The 24,294-nt window shown below is 40.4% G+C and overlaps 1 protein-coding gene across 18 annotated transcripts in view; it reads left to right on the plus strand.

Annotated features, from left to right (window-relative positions):
* The first annotated feature begins 7,882 nt into the window (after window positions 1-7,882).
* The window catches only part of NR3C1 (nuclear receptor subfamily 3 group C member 1), a 112,770-nt gene continuing 96,358 nt past the window's right edge, over window positions 7,883-24,294 (plus strand). For 4 of the 18 annotated variants that reach the window (XR_011525499.1, XR_011525501.1, XM_070570492.1 and 1 more), the window contains exons 1-2: window positions 9,444-10,026; window positions 12,354-13,547. Coding sequence is in view for 12 of the 18 variants with exons in the window: in XM_070570492.1 (XP_070426593.1) it covers window positions 12,367-13,547 (1,181 nt within the window). In the remaining 6 variants the exon portion in view is untranslated. Of the gene's footprint in view, window positions 8,115-8,595; window positions 8,866-8,896; window positions 9,256-9,443; window positions 10,027-10,052; window positions 10,640-12,353; window positions 13,548-24,294 lie in introns of those variants that run through there. The other 14 variants (XR_011525503.1, XM_008520531.2, XM_008520535.2 and 11 more) reach the window with 7 other exon arrangements.

The following is a 24,294-nucleotide window of genomic DNA, read 5'->3' on the forward strand; positions in this document are numbered from 1 at the left end:
TTTGCTTTAACAGTCGAGTTTCTTTTAAATGCACCAAAAAATGTCCTGATAGAATACTAATGACAAGCTTTCTTTATAAGTGTTATTTCCATGAGAAATAACCAAATAATCTCAAGAAGACTTTTAATAATTCAAATCAGTCATGCTCACCTCCTAGAAACCCTCCTCGACCATCATCTCCACACCCACACCTCCCTCCCTATCCTTAAACACCCAGATGACTTCTTGATGTATATTTAGCGCCCTATGCATCTATCACCACATTTCCACGAGTCTGCATTGTTTGGTAATGACTTGGTATCTGTCTCCGTTTCCACCAGATTGTAGAGATTGTATCTTAATCATTTTTATATCCCTGCTCCCTCACATTGGGACTTAACATTTAATAGTTGCTATTTTGTTGAAGGAATTGTATTTGGCTGAAGGAATGAATGAATGAGAGAGAAAATTAGTTGGGAACATCCCTTCTATTAGTTAAGATACTGTGATTAATTGAAACCGTGACTAAAATAGCTAATTATCAGAAGATGAAAGTAAACCAAATTAATAAATCCAAACTGAATCCTGAAAGTGTCAGTTATTGGTGGCTGTTTACTTGAGAATTTTCCCTTTGTCTGGTCATTAGGGTTGAGAGGGCGGGTGAAGGGAGGGCGGTTGTTCTTTCCTTTACAAAACATTTACTATTTTTACAAGTCCATAAAATTTAATAACCTCTGTTGCAAAATGTTAAAACCAAAACATACAACCTGTCTTGTGTCTAGGTTGTAGGTTGTGAGGGAGGAGACAGGGAGAGCAGTGGAAGCCAGAAGCTGGCGGATAACTAGGAAGCACTGTAGTAGGTGGCTTATGGTAAGGTCCTTCTCTATGACACAGAAGAGAAAAACTGGGAACGAGCTCATGAGACGTGTAAAAAGAGGCAGTGCTATCTGTGTAGCCCAGGGTGATTCAGTGGGAGAGGGTTTTACAATTAAAATGAGCAAATGCTAGGAAAAAAGTCTCCTGTGGACTGCAATAGGATGAAGGCATTGGGATGAACACAAAATCCCTCTATACAGGCAAAAATCTTGATGAAATTTCTAGATGAGTAAGAAAACTTCTGAGTATGCGGGTTCCAGTTATGACATGTTACTGCTATTTGGAGTTTCCCCTCCCCACTCCCACTGCAAGGTAAGCAAGTCTAACTTTCTCCATGTGCTTCAAAGACATTTACTTAAACTCTAGAACTTTATTTCCTTACTTCCTTCTACACACGGTTCGAGACTCCTTTTCTCCAGTGCAGCTTTCTATGCACTCACTTCCGTCAACCACTGAGCCTTCTCAGTCTTCTCCAGACGCTCGTCTAGCACAGGCAGTTCCTGCAAGTCCATTTCCACAGAGCTGCCGAATGACTGGTTTGCCTTCCTTTGGCCTCCAAAATGCTTCCCCTGTCCAACCACAGCTTCCCACCTCCACTGCCACCACCTTAGTACAAATCTCCATCTTCCCTGGACCAGTGCACCCGCCACCTCACTGCTCTCCCTGCTTCCTCTCTTAGCTCTTACCATCCAGGCTTCACATTACAGGTGGAATGATCTTTTCAAATAGTAAATCAGATTATGTCCATCAGTGTGATGATAAATGTTTAACTACTGGGGGTGGAGGGAAGTATCTATGTATCTATTTATTATCAATTTTAATGATATAAAGGATGTTTAGCACACAATTAACAAAAAAATAATAAAATACATAACGCTCTTTATAGTAACTTCTACCTAGCCCATTGATTGTCACAGAATAGTTTCAATGATTTTTGCCAAACTCTTGCATCCATAGTCAACCTACAGTTGCAATTCAACCATGTTGGCAAAAGCAGACTACAAAAAAATGTTTGATTAATATTCAGTTCAGCAACGTCCCTCATGCCACTGAAGTTTAACCATGAATGTTGGTTGATTTTTTCTACATTCGTGAGCGAGATGAAAGTGAAACAAGATGTACGTTGGGACTACACTCATTCATCAATGATGCAAGCGACTTCTTTGCTGATCAGATAATAGTTTTCAGGTGCTGGAAAAATATTTCCTCAGTTTTTTGTGTTAGTTATAAACTAGTACACTTTTAAATTTAATCTTTATTATTAAAATTTCTTCCATCACTTTCTTATATTTAGACAATCAACAAAGCAAGCTCTGATTTGTAGTGTGTTCCAACTTCTGCAGTGTAGATACTCCACCATGGGTGATTTCAAACTACTAAAACAACATTTCTGAGCGCAGAGTTAGGAAGAGCTATGGTGTATCACACCATTAGATAGTATGTCCATTATACAGGACAGACGGAAATAACTTTAAAGCACAGATAATAGTAAAATATAGTAAAATAATTAGGAAGTGATGTTTCGAGTATATATTGCCTGTTTTTTTTTTTTTTAAATACTTCATTTAGCTGCAAGTTTGTAAATAATTTAGTTTTTAATATTGGCCATGATTAACAATTGAATTACAAAATTCCTGAAAATTTAACAATCAGCTCTCACAAGCTGGTGCAGCTGGCTCCAACACACTACTGAATTGTTACTCCTCTGCTTAAAATTTTAGGATGCCCATTGCACTGATTATCTGGGGAATGAGTGAAGAAAGGCAATGGCAATTTTCCATAAAATTAGTCATCACTTTTGTTGTGGTGAATTGATGATCCAACAATTCTACACGCCCCTCCCTGTTTTTCCGAACTAAGCTTGTGTTTAAAAATTCCTTTTGAATGCACCATCCCACGTGAGCCTTACAGGTTCCTGTGAGAGAGGCGGGGTAGGTATGGTTATCCTTCCTTTACAGATAGAAAAACAAGGCTGAGAAGAATCAGGTAACTGGCCCCAATTCACTCAGGTCAGTAAATGGCAGAACAGGATTTCCAACCCAGGTCTCATTTTGAAAATTAAACAAGAGGCTAGAGAAAACTTAATTGGAAAATACTGACATCCAATTTAAAAATTGTATCAAATTAAAAAATTGTAACAAATGTCCTTTGTAACACTTCAGTGTCTGATTTAAAGTACATTCATATCTAGTTAAAAGATCCCTATATCAAAGACGTTTTGATCTTATAAGCCTTATTATTTCTAACTTAGCTTCAAAAAAGAAAAAAACCCATGTGACCTAATTAATAAATAAGGTGTAAGCACCAAAATGGAAACATAGGTTCTCAAAAATGAGCTGAGAGATTCCACCTCGAAATGGAGCAGATTGAAACACTCTCTACCAAAGGAACACGGGACAGAAAAGGAGATTAAATCAGAAGAGGAGGAAAGCAAACGACATAATGGCCCGCCACAAATGCCACAAATGCAAAACAAAGTACGTAATCCTAGTTACATTTATTCAGTGTGCTTGCTCGAATGTCTCCAAACATGAAAAACATTAGGTTCCTGCTTATTGCAACATTTATCTCATTTATCTGCTATTTACCTCATCCTTGAATCAGGCATCGCTTAAACTAAGTTCTGCCAGTATGAAGAATATAGACTTCATAGGACACCCAAAGAGCAATCCATGCATATGAACACAAATGGTGATATTTTAGGTTGCTTATGATGATGTTGTTGAAAGCATCATGAGAAGCAGCAAAACACCAGGGACGCTGGTAACAACTTAGCATTTCCCAGTTCATGTGGGAATGTTAATTCCGATTACAAAGAGCAGTACCAAAGTGGAATTCATTATGATTAAGAACTTGGGGTGCTAGCGTGAATTGTTTATAATAGGCATGTCTGGTGTAAAATGCAAATAGTGAAGCAGAGAGATGGGGCATTCAAAGCTCAGCAGGGTTTCCTTGAACCTCTTACCTTATAAAGTTAAACAAGAATAGAAGTGTTTCCCCAAAGCAAGATATTACTTTAAAGAGGCATTTAATGGCCATGATAGCTGCAGAAATAATTTTTTTTTAAGGAAGATTGGCCCTGAGCTAACATCTGTGCCCATCTTTCTCTATTTTGCATGTGGGACGCCTGCCACAGCACGGCCTGATGAGCGGTGTACAGGTCCAAGCCAGGGATCTGAACCAGTGAACCCCAGCCGCCGCGTAACGGCGCGTGCAAACTTAACCACTATGCCACCGGGCAGACCCCAGGAATAATTTTTTTAAAGTAAGTTGTGACAACCTGCAAAGCTGCTTGTATTGGTTTAATATTAAATTAACATCTTAAAATTATTAACACACAAATACGATAAAAATTCGATTCTAATTTACATTTAACATCATAGATTTAAAGTGTGTGTGGGGGGGGGGAGGATAGAAAGATAAGGGAATAAATGGAAACTAGAGCCATGACAAGGATTCATGGACTATAGGAAAACAAGTCACAAGGTGCTGTCCCTATGTAAGAGGAAACAGATGTGATAAACAACGCAGACGTGGGAATGAATCTGATATCCACTGTGCCTTTTCTCTAACAGAGTCTCTCAGCCAACACTACTCAAGGCCTTCATGTCAACTAATCCAAGTTCTCCATCCTCCCTGGGAAACATTGTGACTGATGCTCAGGGCATGCTGAACACTGGAGCCAGCGGTGCTGCTTGTACTCCACACATTTCTGCTCCTACCAGTTAAGATGTATGCTTACCAACGGTTTCTTGTGTTTTTTTCCCCCAAAACATGGTTATTCCCATTTATGCTTATTCTTGTAATTACTTAATTTAATATTGAGTATAATGATGAAATATGAGTAAAAAAAGAAATAGTTGTTATTCTATAAGATCTAAATGAAAAGATGCCATATAAGCAATCGCTGTCAAATTAAGTGAATGTAAGACAACTTTAAAAGATTGGGGCAAAGGGCAGGGGGGATGAATCATAAAAATTTTAAAAACTACACTCATATTATTTTGTAAGTACTTTTAATTTCTTGCTCCACTTTTTTAAAAACTGGGGAAATAGTAATACTATATATTAATAACAATTGCTAAAGATGATTAAACACTTAATATGTCCCAGGAATTAGTCAAAGCACTTCACATATATCAAAATTGTTAAATATTTACAATAACTTGAGTTAGTACTATTGTCATCTGCATTCTACAGATGATGGAAACTGAGGCACAGAGAGTTAGGTTGCCCAAGCTTACATTCCTCATAGTGCTCGAGGCCAGCCAGCCAGTCTGGCTCTTAACTGCTATGCTGTCCTGATGCCGTGGGTGTAGTTTATACATGAATAAGGACCTCGAACTCCAGTCAGTGGGTTCACAAAGGCTTTAGACCTTCATCAAGGAATTAGGAAATAAATGTTCAATTACAGGTTTTAGGTTTTAAAGCTTAAAATTTACAAGTACCATTTCTTAAATTATTCCTTCGCTTTAACTGACTTTTTAATTTAATACCAGTCCAATCACATCTAGAAAGCCCTCTAGAAAGGGGCGGGTGAAAGATGATGGTTTTAAATACCGGAATGGGAGTTGGGATCTGTATATCCCTGGAAGAGGGAGTTATTATAGATTCCTGAGCAGGAGCATGGCATGAGTTCATTGACGTTCTGGAGGAGTAACCTGGCATGAGGCTTGGATTATTTTAATGGGAATGGAAATGATAAAATAGAGAAATGGAATGGGAGAACTTGGATAATATATCAATTGCTGTATAAATGTAAAAGGTGGTTTGGTTACTATGCAGCTTTAAGATTTTATTGGCCTTAGGATATAGTCTGATTCTACTCATTCAACAAACACCCTCTGAACACCTACTATTTGCTAGTGATACAGTGGTGAAAAAGACAGGCTCTTCCTTCACAAAGCTTATGTTCTAGTGGGGAGGCAGAAATTTAACAAGTGAATCCACAAATAATGAACTATCACTGTAATGTGCTACCAAAGTAAAGTAGAGGACACGGTAAGAACACACAATAATGGGTCTTTGGTTTTTTTTTTAATTAGGGAGTACTCAGGTGTTTAAACACAAGGCAATAAAAATGAGATCTTGAATAATATTTGTACACTTTTCATTAACTCATTTGGCCTCCACAACAACCTAGTAAAAGTGATATTATGTCTAGTTGGCTCAATATTATTATAACTCTGTAAAATATTTGCTGAGTGTCCACCATACACTGGGCTCTGTTCTAGGAGTGGGCACTCAGCAATGAACAAGACAGATCAGCTCCTTGCCTTGATGGAGTTTGGATATACCACCTTCATTCCCGCCTCTACTTCTGAGACAATCAAATAGACTCCCCAACATACAGGGATTCATCCTATTTCTTCTCTTATAGTAACTGTAACTTTCCAGGGTTACAGATTAGTAATTGCCATGCCTAAAGACTTAAGATAGTGTATATAAAATACTTTCAATAGTATCTGGCAGACACTAGATGTTCAATAAACGTTAACTACTGCTAGAATTGCTGTTGTTATTACAATGCTTAATCTCACGTCCTTTCTGGTACACTGGACTTCATCTCTTGAATTAAATTCTATACACACTTATTGCAAGCCTAACATGGGATCAACGTACTCCTTCATGGAAATTATGAAATTAGTGAAGAAAAACCTGTTTAATATTCTTTAATTCTACCCTCCACACTTAGGAGCTGGGTGACCTTGGATCAGCATCAACCTCTGTAAAGCCTGTTTCCTCATGTTGAAAAATTATAGTAATAATACGTCAATCAGCTCTTGCCAGCAAAAGTGGGCAGCAGAGTGGAAGACTCAATAAGTACTAGCCATAAAGCATAACTATTCTACCTCTGAAGAACAGACATTGGGTTAAATTACAGAAAAAGCATGCTTTCAAAGGAATGTGAAAGACTAAAGAATGAGAATTTTTTTCTATCAAATTAAAAAATTAACAGGCATATTTAGAACACAGAAGGGGAAAATTAGGGAAATTTCACACTTTCACTCAATTAAAAGTATTTTCAATAGCAACTTTTAATTTAAAATGATGTGTCTTCCTCCACTTTAAGATGACCTGCTGGACCTGCAGAAAAAATGAGTGTGGAGAAAGTTCATCGGGAACTCTTGCAAAGTGGGAAATTAGTTAGAAGCAGAGTACCCATCACGTAGAATTCGAACAGGTAAGACAGATGAAGAGGATTCTTTTCTTGGAGCAGAGACTCAACTGCTATGGTCCCTTTACATATCACATACACAAATTATTACATATATATACTTACATATAAAGTATTATATGTATATAAAGGTAATCCCTAGTATGTAATTTTTAAGCAGATGTACAGAAATATTCATAGTAGCAGGAATTATTTAACTCACTTTTAAAAGATGGATAACATACTATTGTAGGTTTAGGTCTTGATTTTCCCCCCTGAAACTATTGGTGGTTTGGGGACTGAACCCACGAAAGACATGTGATTCTAGCACTAAGACTCAGAAGGTGGAGAAACTGGCAAGTAGGCAAAGTATGGTTCTGGGAGTAAATTCTCACTTAGGGTCCACTATGAGCATCCAAGGCAAGGGCCTCCTCCTAGTTGACTTGCTCCAAAGAAAAGGCAAAGAGGAGGCATCGCTTCTGGATCCAGAAGGAGCTTTGGTTAACAACTGGACTGTTGAGCGCCCTTCATAAAAACTCTACTGGCTGAGGCTTCTATTTTGGCAAACGCTTTGGTTCCCGTTTTCCCGCGGCGGGGAGCGTCGCTTCCTTTGCCAAGATGGCGGCCCAAAACGGTCTGGAGGCTGCCCGTGTAGACGGGCTCCGGACAGGCGGCTTGCCAAAAGCCTAGTTCTTTCCTTTCATATTGGACAACGCACGGAGCAGCGTTCACCCTTCGGGGAGAGGAACAACGACTTCGGCCACCCGCTACCCAGACCCTTTGCCAAGATGGTGGGCGGGCGGCTGGGCGGTGTCCCCGTCCTTTACCAAGATGGCGGCGGCCGGCTTCCGGCACGCGCTGCCCCAATCCGCTTCAAGATGTCAGAGCGGAGGCGGCGGCCGCCGGGGCCCGAGCGCGGCCTGCGGAGAGCGCGGCCGAGCGCCCGGGCGGGGACTAGGTGGAGCCGCGGCAGCCTCCGCCCCCGTCGGGAGCTGGCAAGCGCTGTCACCTGTGGGGGCGCAAAAGTTACCTCCCCAAACCCTAAAGCAACACAGCACAACTTTTCCCCGAGTCACAAAAATCATAACATGTGCCGCACAAGGTAGGAGGCTCGGTCCGGCGTCGCCCAAGCCCTCCGGACGCGGCGAGCGGGGCAAGGGGGTTGGGAAGGGGTCCTCTCGCGCGGACGCCCCTCGCCCCACGCCCCTGTCCTTGGGGACAGGCCACGTGTTTCCCTCGGACTGAGGGGGAGGCGCGTAACGGGAACAGCTGGAGGGAGTTTAATGCTGACATTTTAAAGCTACGTGTTTTATTTGGAGGGGCAGGGGTCCCTTGAACACAAGAGGGTGGGCGACGCCTGGAGTCGAGTGCAGCAAAATGTCAAGCTTCGGGGGGAGGGGCCTTCCCGGGAAACTTGGACGGGGGCCCCGGAGGGGGTGGAAGGAGAGGTCAGGAGGGGGGGCGAGCGGACTTTGCAAGCAACTTACTATTTCGCCTGCAACTTGCTTTTGGCCCTGCCACCCCCTGCTTTCAGTTAAAAAAAAAAAATAAAGTGCAAAGAAATCCAGCTCGCCGGAGGTTTTGCATTTGGCGTGCAACTTCCTTCAAGTGTGAGCGCGCTGGGTGGGGGGGGGGGGGGTTGAACTTGGCAGGCGGCGCCTCCTTCTGCCGCCGCCGCCGCCGCCTCGCAGAGTCAGGGAGGAGGGTGGGGGACGGTCGCGGCGCGGGGGAGGGTGGGTTCTGCTTTGCAACTTCTCTCCGGCGAGAGCGCAGGGCGTCGGCGGCTGCAGCCAGGGCCGCGCAGACGATGCGGGGGTGGGGGACCTGCCGGCACGCGACCCCCCTGGCCTACAGTACGTATGCGCCGACCCCCCGCTGCCCTCCCCTCCTTTAAGCAGCCCCAGAGGGCGTGTCTGGCCAGCCGGCCCTGAGCGCTGCCGAGACGCTGCGGCACCGTTTCCGTGCAACCCTGGAGCCCCGTGCGAAGTGACACACTTCGCGCAACTCGGCCCCGGGGGCGGCGGCGCGGACCACCCCCGTGGCTCTGCGGCGGGCCGCGCCCCGGCGCCCCTGGCCAGCCCGCTGTCACCCGCAAAGGGCGCTGGCGGTGGTTGCCGCCGAGGGACACGGCGAGCTCCCGAGGGGGTCGGGAGTCACGGAGCTGGGCGGGGGCGGGAAGGAGGCAGCAAGAAGAGAAACTAGGAAAACTCCGCGTCCCTCCTGAGGCCGCCCAGAGAGCCCAGGTCGGCCCCCGCCGCCGCCTCTCCTCTCCTGGGGCTGGGGGTGGGCGAGGAGCAGCCCCCTGCGCCCTGAGGGCGGCGGCGGGCTGCCCCGCGGGGCCATGCCGGGGCCGCGGGCGTGCGGGCGCCGTCGGGGCCGAGCGGCGGGGACCGCGCGGAAGGCGTGGGGGCGGGGGCTGCGCCGCCCCTGCAGTTGCCGAGCGTCGCCAACAGGTTGCACCGTTCACCGCCGCCGCCGCGCGGCCCCTCGGGCGGGGAGCGGCCGGGGGTGGAGTGGGAGCGCGTGTGTGTGCGAGTGTGTGCGCGCCGTGGCGCCGCCTCCGCCCGCCCCCCGCTCGGTCCCGCTCGCTCGCTGCGGCCGGGCGGCCCTTTCGCGTGTCCGCGCTCCCTCCCCTCCTCCTCCTCCTCCATTTTGCGAGCTAGAGTCGGTGACTGGAGCCCGAGTCACCGCCCGCCCGTCGGGGACGGAGTCTAGTGGGTGGCAGGAGACGCCGCAGCCGGAGCGGCCGAGCGGCGCGGCGCCGGGACGTAGGACGCGCACCCGCGAGCCGCGGCCCGCCGAGACGGGCGTGGGGCCGGCGTGTCAGCCGCGAGATGCGAGACTTTCTTAAATAGGGGCTCTCCCCTCCCCCCGTGGAGAAGGGGGCGGCTGTTTACTTCCTTTTTTTAGAAAAAAATCTCTCTCCTGCTCCTCCTGCGTTCACACGCTAAGTTGTTTATCTCCGCTGTGGTGGGAGCTGCGGACGGCGGCGGCGAGCGGCGCCCCTGCCGGAGGTAAGGGGCGGGGAGGGCCGGGGGCTGCGGCCCGCGCGGCGCTCGCTCCCCCAGGTGCCGGCCCGGGGGCCGCGGCGGGAGCCTGCAAACTTTTGTTAGCCTCGGGCAGTCGGGGGTGGGGGCCGGCTAGGGCCGGGTGACGGTGACGAAAGGGCAGTGCGCGGTGACAGCGCTGGCCTCTTCCTCCCCCAGGGCCGCCGTTCCCCGGGCGGGCCGGGGGGGAGGACCCAGAGCTCTGCGAGCGCTGCCTCGTCGGGCTGCCTCGGGTTCCCAGCCTCTCGTCCTCCGGCGCGGAATCCTGGCTTTTTTTTCTTTTTCCCAAAGTCGCCTTTCCTTTCCCTCCCAGGGGGCCGCCCAGACACTCATTTTTATGGGGAAGGTAAGCCGCGTCTGAGTTCTCCTCGCCCGAGTATTTCCACTCCACCCTAGTGCGCCGAGCGCGATCAGCGTTTGTGTCGCGGCTCCAGCGCGGCTCCCTTCTGGCGGGCGCGCGCTGTGTGTGTGTGTGTGTGAGTGTACACACGCGGGGGGCTGACAGCCTGCAACTTGGAGACTTCGGCCAGGGCTGGCGTTATCTGGTAGAAGTGGGCGTGTCGGAGAAAGAACTCAACAGGTCTGGACACATTTCTCTTTTATCCTCGCGCTTTTTTCTACCCCGGGAGAGGGCTTGTTCTTTAGCGCTTGGCATCATTTCGTGCCTGACGCTTATGAGGGTTCCTTTTTAGAAAAAGACCCTCCCTAACCGTAACAGTTTTGTGCTCTGATTTTTGACGAGCTGTGGTTGGACCTTTGAGGTTGCAGACTTGATAATTGCGGCCTTGTAATGCTACTTAAGACCCCTTGGCACGGTTCATTAAGGCCGATTAGTGTGACAGGGTTATTTGCAATTTAACCCAGGGGATAAAGTCGTTTGAGGGATCCTTTCGTTTTATGAAGTATTGTTTTGGTTTCGAGTTTGAAGGCAGCTGTCAAAGCGGCGCGGAAATTCATTAGGCTCCCTTTGATACCTTGCGTTTAGAGATCGTTATCAGATAAGCACGGCGGAGGGGCGGGGAGGTGAGCACCCTCAAGATTTGTGGTGGCGGGTCCCTACCCTCTTTCTACCTTCATCACACTCCGCTTTCAGTGAGAGCCAGTGAAGTTTATGCTTCTTAAAGTGTGCATACAGGGAAGTTTCCTTTCTTTGACAGGACTTGACTATGATGTCGCAAATGTGCTTATCGAAGTCTTTGTTAAAACATCCCGATTATTAACCATATACTATACTAGCAACCTAATCCTCTGGAGAATAGCTTCATACTTGGGATAGGTGAAGGTTTAGAATGCAGAGAAAATTATCCTAGCATTTTATTGCATGTTATTTTACCTGGATTTATATGAATGTGATTTTACAGTTCTGGGTTTTTCTATTTTTCAGTACTTCGATATTTGGAAAGATGTTAATTTAGGAATATGATAGTATGTCATACTGAGGGTCTTAAGCAGTTAATGTGGTTTCATCTAGATTTTATTGTGTTGTAAGGATTGAGAGTGCTATATTTAAATAAGCTAAAATTGTAGCGAGAACCTACTACACATTCTATTCTGCTTTTTAAAATCTAGATTTTAGTTGGCCCATGTACAGAGAATTTCATTTCATATGTCCAAAGTTTAAAGGCAGGCACTATTAGATAGGCACATTTGGTAAGAGATATGGGTTAAAAATAAGAGCCTTTTCCTATCCTATTGGAAGATGAGCAGAGCATCATTGTTTATTTTTCAAGTAAAGTGTGTGTGGTTTACCAGTAGGTTGTACTGAAAGGTTTGATTGTGTGACTAGCTGGTAGCATGGGAATTTGGGAGTCATTAGAGTTACAGAATTCCAGAGTAGTATTTATCAAATTTTATGTATATTGGTTTTCAGAAAAGCAAATAGCCTTGAGTGATTGAAAGGAGGTAGGAATTTTAATGGTCATACTTTTTTTTAAATTAAATACTTTGACATCAACTTAAATCTTTAGAATAATCAGATGTAATGCATTACCATGTCTCTGATTAAGAAGGTTACGTTTCTGTGTGTGGCAGGGTGAACAGTCAAGCTTAGTTTGATACAATTTTGTCCTCAGCTGTGCAAATGGACTTCATTGTACTTTTAAATGTGGCACACTGAATGGGAGCAGGGGACACAGCTTTTTTTATTCTGAAAGACAGAAACTACTCTTCTGATAACAAGGAATTAGATTCGGAGTTAACTAAACGGTTCATTTAACAGGCTTTTACTAATCGGATCACAGAGATAATGTGACTTTATAGCTTATTATGTTTTCCCTCCCTCTCTTTTTTTATAGCTGATATTCTCTGATGGACTGCAAGGAATCATTAAGCTCCCCTGGCAGAGAAGAAATCCCCAGCAGTGTGCTTGGTCAGGAGAGGGGGAATGTGATGGACTTCTATAAAACCCTAAGGGGAGGAGCTCCTCTGAAGCTCTCAGCGTCTTCACCCTCACTGGCTGCGGCTTCTCAGTCAGACTCCAAGCAGCAGAGACTTTTGGTTGATTTTCCAAAAGGCACAGGAAGCAATGCGCCACAGCCAGATCTGTCCAAGGCCGTTTCACTCTCAATGGGACTGTATATGGGAGAGACAGAAACAAAAGTGATGGGAAATGACTTGGGATTCCCACAGCAGGGCCAAATCAGCCTTCCCTCTGGGGAAACAGACTTTCGGCTTCTGGAAGAAAGCATCGCAAACCTCAATAGGTCGACCAGTGTTCCAGAGAACCCCAAGAGTTCAGCATCCGTTGCTGTTTCTGCTGCCCCCACAGAGAAGGAGTTTCCAAAAACTCACTCTGATGTGTCTTCAGAACAGCAAAATCTGAAGGGCCAGACTAGCACCAGCAGAGGCAATGTGTATACCACAGACCAAAGAACCTTTGACATTTTGCCGGATTTGGAGTTTTCTTCTGGGTCCCCAAGTAAAGAGACGAATGAGAGTCCTTGGAGAGCAGACCTCTTGATAGATGAAAACTGTCTGCTTTCTCCTTTGGCAGGAGAGGATGATTCATTCCTTTTGGAAGGAAACTCGAATGAAGACTATAAGCCTCTCGTTTTACCGGATGCTAAACCTAAAATTAAGGATAATGGAGATCTGACCTTATCAAGCCCCAACAGTGTGCCACTGCCCCAAGTGAAAACAGAAAAAGAAGATTTCATCGAACTCTGCACCCCTGGGGTAATTAAGCAGGAGAAACTGGGCCCAGTTTACTGTCAGGCAAGCTTTTCTGGGGCAAAGATAATTGGTAATAAAATGTCTGCCATTTCTGTTCATGGTGTGAGTACCTCTGGGGGACAGATGTACCACTATGACATGAATACAGCATCCCTTTCTCAACAGCAGGATCAGAAGCCTATTTTCAATGTCATTCCACCAATTCCTGTTGGTTCAGAAAATTGGAATAGGTGCCAGGGATCTGGAGATGACAACTTGACTTCCTTGGGGACTCTGAACTTCTCTGGCCGATCGGTTTTTTCTAATGGCTATTCAAGGTAAGATTAATGCTTTTTTATTTCTTAAGAATGGTACATTCAAGATAGACTGATAGATTTAAATATTCATTTATTTGTCTTTGTTTTCTAACGATTCGTGCTTTTTCATGTGAATAAGTGGTCTTTGGAAAGCAGGCATGGTAGAGAACCTACGAGATTTATCTGTACATAACCATTTCAAGTTTTTTCCTGAAATAATGGTATTCAGTATCCCATTAGCTAGTGGTTAAAGATTTTATTTAAGAATTTAAAATAATATTGCTCATCAGCCGGTATCTTAAACATTTTGTAAATTCAAGGGGTATAATGTCTGGTAATATATTTATTGTGCATGTTCCATTTAAGCTGTTTTAGAATATGCTCTTACGTTACAGTGAAAAGTACTCTTGACGCTTTATTTAATCAAAACTTGTGCTGCTTATTTGTACATTTGTGAAGTGCTAGCTTGAGAAGACTAAAGGGTTAAAAATTAGAAGTAGAAGCAATGAGCCCTTTTTTCTGAACTGAACCTTCTGTTGAAGAATTCGGATTTTGAGATTGATAAAGCAATGCAGTGAACAGTGTGCCTGGCCACAGTGTTAGCCATGGGACTTGCCCACAGGGTTCTCGACCTAAAGGAGACGAGTATGTCTGCTTGCTGATCCATCTCTTTAAGGAAGGAATTGATGGCAGCATGGTGCAAAACAAAATTTTACTTTCAAATGTTCGTACAAGTTCTCAAATAGATAAAATGATGGCCACCCCTGTTAAGCTTCAGTTCTTGGCTATCGTTTGTTTCCCTCCCTGTCTTCTTTTTTCTCAGTCATTTACAGGTAGACTGACATTTCCGATTGACCTCAAAAAGGTCTGTTAAAATGGAATTACCAGGAAAAAGTTCTAAATTTAGATGATGTATCTGTTGGTGGAAGTTAAGTTCTCTACCTCCAACCCCCACCCCCAATTCAGATAAATCCTGGATTGTATATCACATTTTAGGTGTGAAGGAAAATATACAACTGATTGTAGAGACACAAGATTGATTAATCAGTGGGGTTTTTTTTAAAGGCATAGCAGATACAGTGATTTATTTGTACATAACCATTCCGAGTTTTTTCTTAAGTGTTAGTGATACTCATTTTTGCCGTTAACTAGTCATTGAAGATTTTCTTTAAAACTCTCTTTAAAATACTTTTTCTCTTAAAGGTATATCCTAACACTGAGGTGTCGCTTTTCTTTCCTCTTAGAGTAGGAAGCTTTTCTTGTTGGGTAAAAAGTTTAGACTTAGATTTAGGCTATGTTCTATTCCTTTAAAAAATTTAGTTTGGGGCCGGACCCGTGGCTGAGTGAGTAAGTTCTCCAGCTCTGTGTCGGTGGCCCAGGGTTTCACTGGTTCGGATCCTGGGCACGGAGATGGCACCGCTCATCAGGCCATGCTGAGGTGGTGTCCCACATGCCACAACTAGAAGGACCCACAACTAAACTATGCAACTATGTACTGGGATGATTTGGGGAGAAAAAAGCAGGGGAAAAAAAAAAGCTTAGTTTCTTATCAAAAGAAAGAAAAAAACCTTGGTTCTTGTATGTCTTAAACTACCTACTAATTTATTATTTAAATAATAATCTTTCATTTAGAAGGACACTACTTCAGCTTTTTCTTGCTGTCATTCTTAATTAAAGGTTTAAAATGTTTTCAATAAGGAGATTTGAGATGTTTCTTATTGTATAAGCTGTTGTGTTTAAATGTTAACAGACATGCTGAGTTTTAAATTTTTCAATCTCAAATTTTTGGCAATGGAATTCATGATTGAATGTGCTTGGTGGTCTGAAAGAGTTGATTTGACTGGGCTAGCCATAGGAAACTATTACACTGAGTTATAAGACATGTAATTGTACAAAGGAAAATAATATATCTTAGGAAACTCTTGGGGATTATTAATACATTTTGTTCTGATAATCACCAAGGTATTATTTTCATTTTCCTCACTATAAAAAAGGCATGGAACGAGACTTAATCATTTTTCATTCACAATGAACTTTCATTAAGCCCTATAAAATCTGGGATTTGGAACATAAGTCCTAAAATGAACATAGTTACCCTTAAATTATTAAAGATAATTTTAATACCTTTTATAATAATTTGACATATAAAGTGTCTTCACATATTTTTAATTTAACCTTATAACAATCTTATGACTGTAGGCAAAGCGATGATGTGACCGTTTCGAGATTCTTTAATATCTAATGAAATTATTATTATGCCGATTTGTGATTTGGAATTATAATCAGTAGTTTGTGTCCTAATGCAAAGGTGTAATATCATACACAGGATCATTTGGTAATGTTTGAAAATTTTACACCTATAGCATTAACATCAGGAACTGTGATTACCCAGAGCACAGCGTCTTCCAAATAAATGGAAACAGTGTTTCTTTTCTAGCCATCACTGAATTAATCTATTGTTTCCAAACAAAAACTAAAATTAGTTGCTTTCTCTTCTCTATATGTTACATGGTTCTAGGCAAACATTAGCTGTGACCAGTGACCCTGAGTGATCAGATAAATCAACATGTTGAGACCACAACTGTATTGAATACTGACTTTCTGACTGTCCATGTAAAAATACTGAATGCCACTAATAACTTCACTTGCGTTCCTTTTAAATTGGTGGAGGGGGAAGCATAAATTATGATTTGACTTTTTAAGATGTCACCTAAAATGCTTTTTCTCAGAATGCTTAAAAAAACCCAAATTCTTTACACTCTGTTTTGGGAAAGCAGTTTTTTCTGATGTGTCAACACAGCACGGCGTTCAGTTATCACATTAAATTTCAAAATTATGATTATTGTGATTGAGCATCATAAAGTAGTTTCTTTTTAAGGTTTAAGTTCATTATAGTAAAACAAGAGAAACCTTACTGATACTCACATACATTCTTTAAGTAAACAAACTAGCCATTCTAACTTAATAGGCCTTTTAAATACTGAAATTCAATAAACTTAGCATGAACTTGTAACATTGATGAAGGCACATTTCTGTATAATATGATTTCCACTGTTGTTTCACTTCAGCATTAATGGTGAAACTGCTGAAGAGAGGCAGAGAAGTAAACGGTTTCAGGTGGAATTAGAGCTTTTATTGGGATTATGTTGAAACTGCAGTGTTAAAAGGTTGACCATTTTCCGAAGCGTAAGATTAGAAAGAAAGAATGATGCAAGATGAATTTGTAAACTCAGTCTAAGGTGGTTTAGAGCTCTGATGATTGGCACTAAATGAAGCTACAAAAATTTATGTAGATTTTAACATTTCTCATTAACTGCATCTGTGGCTAATTTTATTAATGAAATACAGTTGAAGACCTGTACAAACACAGATGAGAGAAGCAAATTCTGTCCCTTTCTTATTTTTCTTATTAAAATCATGTTGCATGTTTTCTCAGAAAGAGAGGAGGCCTAAGGAAAGAGATTTTGTTTTGATTATGATGGGATAATAATAATTTTTAATGATTATTTTAGTAATCATTTAAATTTTTAAGGGATACTTTCTAATGGATACTTTCTTTACTTCCTACCTTTTTTTTTTCCTCTCCTTCCAAAGATTCTGGCAATGAGTGTTTCAGTCTCTTTTATGCTTAGTATTTCTGGTATTCACTTATACAAAATGATTTCTGAATGTTAAAGGAGATTTGCTTTTGGTTATTTATTTACTTATTTATTTTTAGCTTTATGATAAGAATCTTTTTCTTTTTTTTTTTTTTTAAACCCTGTACTTTGTTAGGGCTATATTATTAGTAAAAGAAAAAAAAACACACATTGTGTATTCAGGTGTGTCAATTTAGTATAGAATGACTCCGATACAGAAAAATGTGACTACCATATGGTCAGATTGTATGGAAATTACTTCTTGTGATGTTTCTTTGGCTATTCCATTATATTTTTATAATTGATAACATAATTTGTAGTACAGTGCTGTTTTAGTTTGTCTATTGATGCTACAGATATTTTAGTTTGACTACTTTTAATATATTATTGATGTTTATAAATTTTATGAAAGACTTATTCTGAAACATACCTTGCATAAATGTAGGTTAAATGCAAATTGTATTAACAGTCAAATTCATATGTGGGTAGAGATCACTTTAGAGGCCTTTTGAGATTTTAGTGAAGGAGAGATTGGATCAAACGGGTTTATTTTAGTATGAGTGCCTAATGTGAAAGAGCATCTGTATTAATTGGTTGGTTACATAAGTCTTAATGCACTCTGGCCTGCAGGTGATTGAAATAGCCTAGTTGTTAGGAAATCTTAACTTATATTAGGTTTAAAATATGTCTGGGGCATATTTCTTAACACACATTTCTTCTTACTTTAAAGGTCACACCTAATTTTAATTAGCAGTGAGTTCTCATGTACTACTACTTAGGTGAGCAAATTAAAATAGGTTTGTGCTAAACAGCATTTACCTTTCTGAGGACATTCTGATAATTGTGTAATGCAGTATTTACAAGTATTTGCCAAATTAATGGGTGCTTCCATATTTCTGAATCATGGAAAATACATATTAGTAAATCGTACTGCAAAAGAGTTTTCAAGAAATATTTTGTTGAAGTAAGCTATAACTGAAAAAAAATCAATTACTTATTGACCTTTATGGAAGGGTCTGAAAGCCCATGCTCTCTTTATTTGTCTAGTTTCAGAGATCCAACTACTCTCATTTTTTTCTGGCTCATTCTACTTGGGTTTTATATTTTTCAAGTAAATAAAAATATTCCTATGAAGAACTTCCATTTAAAAAAAAAGAAAAGATCCATTAAGTGTTCCTTTCCCTTTGAATTGTGTATGATCATTTCTATGCTAAACTGGATAAGAGCGTGACTTTTAATAGTGATTTTTTAATTCATTTTACATATTAAGGTATATTTTAGAAAATATGCAATTTTATAGTAGTTCAAAATTAGTTGTAGACAGTGATTCCAACCCCTAAAAACCTAATTTTGACAAGTTGTCTTCTTTATTCCTCACTACCATCACAAATGTCCCTTAAATGGAGGATTTCCAGGGGAGTTTGTTGGGGGAAGGGAAGTGGGGGTGGGGAGATACGGAGTAGCATAGAGGTACAGAATGGTGGAAGATAAGTTTAGAAATATCGAGAAGAATTCTGAAAACCAACAATCGTCATGGATCAGCTGTCGTGAATTCAGAGGACTGAAAAAGGAGAAATTTGGGGCTGTGTTTATGTACAAGGGAGTACACTAACCAGGATTACAATTTAGTTTCTTTCATTTGAGGTAGAAATCTAAAGCTAAGTGTGGTAATATAGCCCTAACTGTTTATAGGGTTATGTTTTTGTCTTTTGTTATGCTTTATTACCAAAAAAAGGATGGAATGAACATTTTAATTCCTTTTAGATTATTTCAGCTAAGATCAAGTTCATATTTGTCCCATTTTTATTTAGGCAGCTATTTAATCAATGAAAATGTAATTACTGGAATGTAGTTGAAATGATGTTTTATGTTGATATAACCACTTTATATTTTTTAGTGCACTTTTTTATATACAATGTCATCTGACTATGATATGCAACCCTTTTCTTTAGTAATGTATTTCGATGAGTTGTGTATTTTTCTGCTGCAATATTGAGGAAATTAAATTCTTATTTAATGGTACATGTATAGAATAAATCATGAGTTTCTGCAAACTCATAAGTGATACTCATTTAAACTATTTATATTGCAATATACTCCGTAAAGCCAATCATTTTGAATGGAAGTGTGTCATCCCCTAATTTTATCTCTGGGCCAGTTTAAGTGTAAATGACTTATTTTGGTACAGCTGCAATGCTTAAACATACTTTTTCAGAGTAACTCAAATATTAATTTTGAGTGCTTTAAAATATTTTTTCTTGGAGCATGTTTCAACAAGATTAATAGTGTCTAAAATGCAGCAAATTTAGTGAAGGTACCTTATTTTAGGATTTTTTAATTCATGAAATAGGGCACCAAATATAAATATATAAAGGGAGAGAAAGATTTAATGGTATGGTTAGTTGTAGATGTTTAGCACATTATCTTACATTGTATTTTTATTTTTGTAACTAACAGTTTGAGAGTTACACCTAAGGATGCGGTGTTTAGGACATATAGTTTGTTGCAATAAATGTTAGCTTTTCTTTTTATAATAAACTTAGCCTTTGTTCTAGTTGATTTCATAATTGTCCATAATACTTAACTGTGGCTATTATGAAAGTATGTTGGATAGCCAATTTTTTAAAGCTATTGTGAAATGACATCTAATTTAGTACATGATTTATTATTTCATGCTAGTTGGGGCAATGCAATGACATATGACCTTATGATCATCACATGTTGAACATTAAAGCTCTAATTGTTTGTTAATGGACCCAGTTTTACTTTGTTGTTAATTTTTTTTTTTTTTGAGGAAGATTAGCCCTGAGCTAACATCTGCTGCCAGTCTTCTTTTTTTTGAGGAAGACTGGCCCTGAGCTAGCATCTGTGCCCATCTTCCTCTGCTTTATATGTGGGACGCCTACCACAGCATGGCTTGCCAAGCGGTGCCATGTCTGCACCCGGGATTCGAACCGGCGAACCCCGGGCCACCAAAGCAGAAGGTGCACACTTAACCACTTCGCCACCAGGCCGGCCCCCTTGTTGTTGTTTTAATATTGTTTTTTATAATTACTGGGAATAAGGGCTTCCTTAATTTTAAGATGATTAAATTGCAAATTTGTGTGCTTTTTTTAAGCCCTCAAATACCTTCCAAACAATTTGATTTAGTTATTCAATAGTGGAAATAGTGGGAAAGAATTAGACTAAAATCAGAGTACTTGATTTCTAAGGTTGAGCTGACCCAATCCATATCCTTGAGTAATTAGGTGTTTTGGATTCAAAACACTTTCTTTACAATTATATATGAATTGTTTTCAAAACACGAGGGTGTTTCTGTTTCTGAACTTCTCCAATCTTCTTAACCTCTCACTTTAGTGAAGGAGGCAGCTGGGGTAGGGAATGATATACTGACGTTGGTTCTTTGACTTTTTTTGTACATTGTCAAGTAAAAGACAAAAATGAACCCAGATTGGGTATTTTTATAAGATAAGAATTTAAAATAATGTAGTCGATGGTACATTGAAAATAATATGTCAACACTGTTGTCGGTAGAGCCAGAGACATGGGGTTCTTGGGTCCTCAGAGCTTGTTTTGTGTGTCAGGATGATGATTTTAGATTAGAGCCTAAAGGGACTTGATAGTTCATCCACTCCGCACACCCTCATTTTTTCAGATGAGGAAATGAGACTCATAGCAAGTGTCTAGAGAAAGATCCCCGAATGAGTGGTGTTGCAAGGTCCGATATGCTAATGCTCAGTTGTCTCAGCTCCCCAGCAGGCTTCTCTGCACATCTCTCTAGTTCTGGAGACCTGAAACGTAATAGAGATTAGCCAGGTGTCTTATAAAAGTTATTATGAAGTCAGCTAGTTTAGATTTTTTAAAACGTATAGTATCTATATTCTTTGTATATTTTTTGAACCCTTTTCCCCTAATGATGTTGAGCGCTAATTATGTGGCAGCACTATGCTAAGGAATTTGTATGCATTCATATCATTCAATCCTATCATTCCCTACCCCAGTTCCCGCCTTCACTAAAGTGATAGGTTAAGAAGATTGTAGAATTTTAGAAACAGAAACACTCTCGTGTTTTGAAAACAATTCATATATAATTGTAAAGTATTTTGAATCCAAAACACCCAATTACTCAAGGTTATGGATTGGCTCAGCTCAGCCTTAGAAATCAAGTATTCTGATTTTAGTCTAGTTCTTTTCTACTATTTCAGCTATTGAATAACTAAATCAAATTGTTTGGAAGGTATTTGAGGGCTTAAAAAAAGCGCACAAATTTGCAATTTAAATCTTAACAACCCTGTGAAGGTTTCTAATTCTTGTTTCTATATTAAGTTAGTGATTCTGTCAATATCTATGTAATACAGAAGGCAGCTGTTATTTACCTCAATTTTACAGGTGGGAAAACTTGAGACATTTAAAGAGAAAGAGAAAAAGAATAGTTAGAAAGTCTTAATACTGATCCGAAGGGAAATATTTAATATCGTGTTAGAAATTCCTCATGGATCTTTAATAATTTTTGTCATCAGTGAATCTTTAAACAATATATAAAAGAGAAATGGATCAAGCCTCTGCTCTCCTGCATATATTTGTGTAGTAACTTACTGCTTTCTGTCACAGTTTCAGCTTATGTAAAATAGAGCACTCAACATTTTTTCTGACAGGATTTGTATACAGGTGTTTACTTTGAAAATTAAAAAGTACTATAAAAATTTAAGGTGGAATTTTTAAAGCCCTGCAGGTCTAGTGAGCTCAAACTGGCATGACCATCGTTGGCTAAGCACATTAGGATGTCTGTGCCTGTGTCTTGCCTATTCATTAAGCACTGAGACTTTCTCAGAGTCTACTGTGTGCAATCCCTGAGGGTCATGGAGCCATTTCGCAAGGAGTACTGTATTTAAAGCCTTCAAGTGCCTACATCATTATATTTGCATTGATACTTTTTTCGGTTTTGCTTTTTTGTTACCTTTTCAGTGGATTTTGTTGTTATGTATTAGGTATGCCATCTAAATTTAATAGCCATGTTGATAACTTTGACTACATTATCTTTTTATTAATAAATGCTGGAATATCCCCTTTTTGTTTTATTTTCTGGTATTTTTATAAAATTAAGTATGCAAAGGTTCTTTGTCATTAAGAAACTAATTTGCCTGAAAACGAGAATGAAGTTATCAGCTTTAAAAATTTTTCACATTTATTATATTTAGCAAAGCTGTGTGAAAAAGAGCTTCTGACTATATTGAATTCCAAAATTTACCCTAAGTGTGTGTATCTGGGAGGATTATGAAACTTACTTGACATTTACTAATTTTTTCTTAATTGATCAAGTGGTTAAAAAAAACTTCAGTAAAGCAAATTTGAGGGATTAAACCAAAGTTATAAAGCTCTTTTTTTATGTAACAAAGAGTTAAGTACAAGAAACAAGTTAAGTAGCAGTTTAAATTGGTAAACATAACAATATAAAATATAACATTGTTGGGGCTGGCCTGGTGGCATAATGGTTAAGTTCACGCACTCTGCTTTGGCAGCCCAGGGTTTTGCGGGTTTGGATCCTGGGCACAGACCTACACACCTCGCATCAAGCTATGCTGTGGCAGTTTCTCACATACAAAATAGAGGAAGATTGGCATGGATGTTTGCTCAGGGGCAATCTTCCTCACACAAAAAAAATAAGAGCATTGTTAGTAGACAGCTTTCTTAAAGGGAAACTCTTAAAAATTTAATTAGAACCTTATATGAAATTTGTCATTTGGAATTCAGTGAGTTTATTAAGGACAAAGTGTGACTATAAAATAGATTGATTTTTTTTAAATGGAAAACCCAAGATGAATGTTGTATTTTTAAGATTCCACCTTAGGCTTAGAAATTATGTATATTATGAGAGGCTATGTACATTATTCCACTTTTGAAACTGACTTCAGAACCACCTTGTAAGCCATAAAAGAAAAGTGGACTTATTATGCTGTAGTAACACCTAAATGTTCTTGCTTAATCAGAAAATGTATTTATTCCTTCGCTTTGACCATTTAACTTATTTATGTGATTACAAATGGTTTGAATATCTCCAGAAATTTAGAAATTTAATCCTCCCCCAAATTATAACATTTGTTTTCATTGAGGTTATTTAAAAGAACCCATGTAGGTATTTCTATAGAAGATGTTTAAAATTGTCTTGAATATTCCTGGAATAAGTGCCTAGCCTTCCCAGGTGACTAATATGAAACGGATGGTGCTCATGGTTCTGATGTGTATTCGTTCAGCTATCAAAGAGCTTTATGTTAACAGCTTATATATCCCGTTTTCTTGACACAGTACAGAAAGAAATAGAGCTTATTCACCTCTAAGGCTGATTTTTTTCATGAGTGGTTATTTTATGTTCAAGTAAGGTGGGTCTGTCTTTGCCTTAGACTTGAAGGCAATTTGATGATAGCGGATATAAAAGTAAATGTAAATTCCTACAACTATCTTCAAAAACAGTTTAATTTCCCATTCCAGTCCTCAGTGTATCAGGGAATTAACTATCTGACAATCACTATGGCAAGAACAATTCAAGTACACTAAAATTATTTATACCCATAAAATAGTTTAACAGAGCCTTAGCTACAATATAAAATTCACCTATTTTCTACTTTTATTCCTCATAACCTGAAAAGAAATTTCCTGCTCTTGGTGAAAGTATTTTAAAAAATTAAGTGGGGGCCAGCCCCGTGGCCGAGTTGTTAAGTTTGTGTGCTCTGCTGCAGTGGCCCAGGGTTTCACCAGTTCGGATCCTGGGCGTGGACATGGCACCGCTCCTCAAGCCACACTGAGGCGGCATCCCACATGCAACAACTAGAGGGACCCACATCTAAAAAATATACAACTATGTACCGGGGGCTTTGGGGAGAAAAAGGAAAAATAAAATCTTTTTTTTTAAAAAAATGAATTTTGGTTGTCACTGCTGTTTCTAAATTTAAGCATGTTTATTGTTCATAAAATGCTAGGACTAGAATGGATCCTGGCCTTTGAAATCATGAAGATACATACAGTAGCATTAAAAATAGGATGTCCCTTTTGTAACCATTCTGTTAGTGCTGACATTCTTTGTGAGAATGGTCTGCATAAGAAGTTTAGGTTTCCTATGTTTGTACTGAAAACAA

Source organism: Equus przewalskii, chromosome 13 (assembly GCF_037783145.1).
Source record: "Equus przewalskii isolate Varuska chromosome 13, EquPr2, whole genome shotgun sequence".
NCBI classification, from domain to species: Eukaryota; Metazoa; Chordata; class Mammalia; order Perissodactyla; family Equidae; genus Equus; species Equus przewalskii.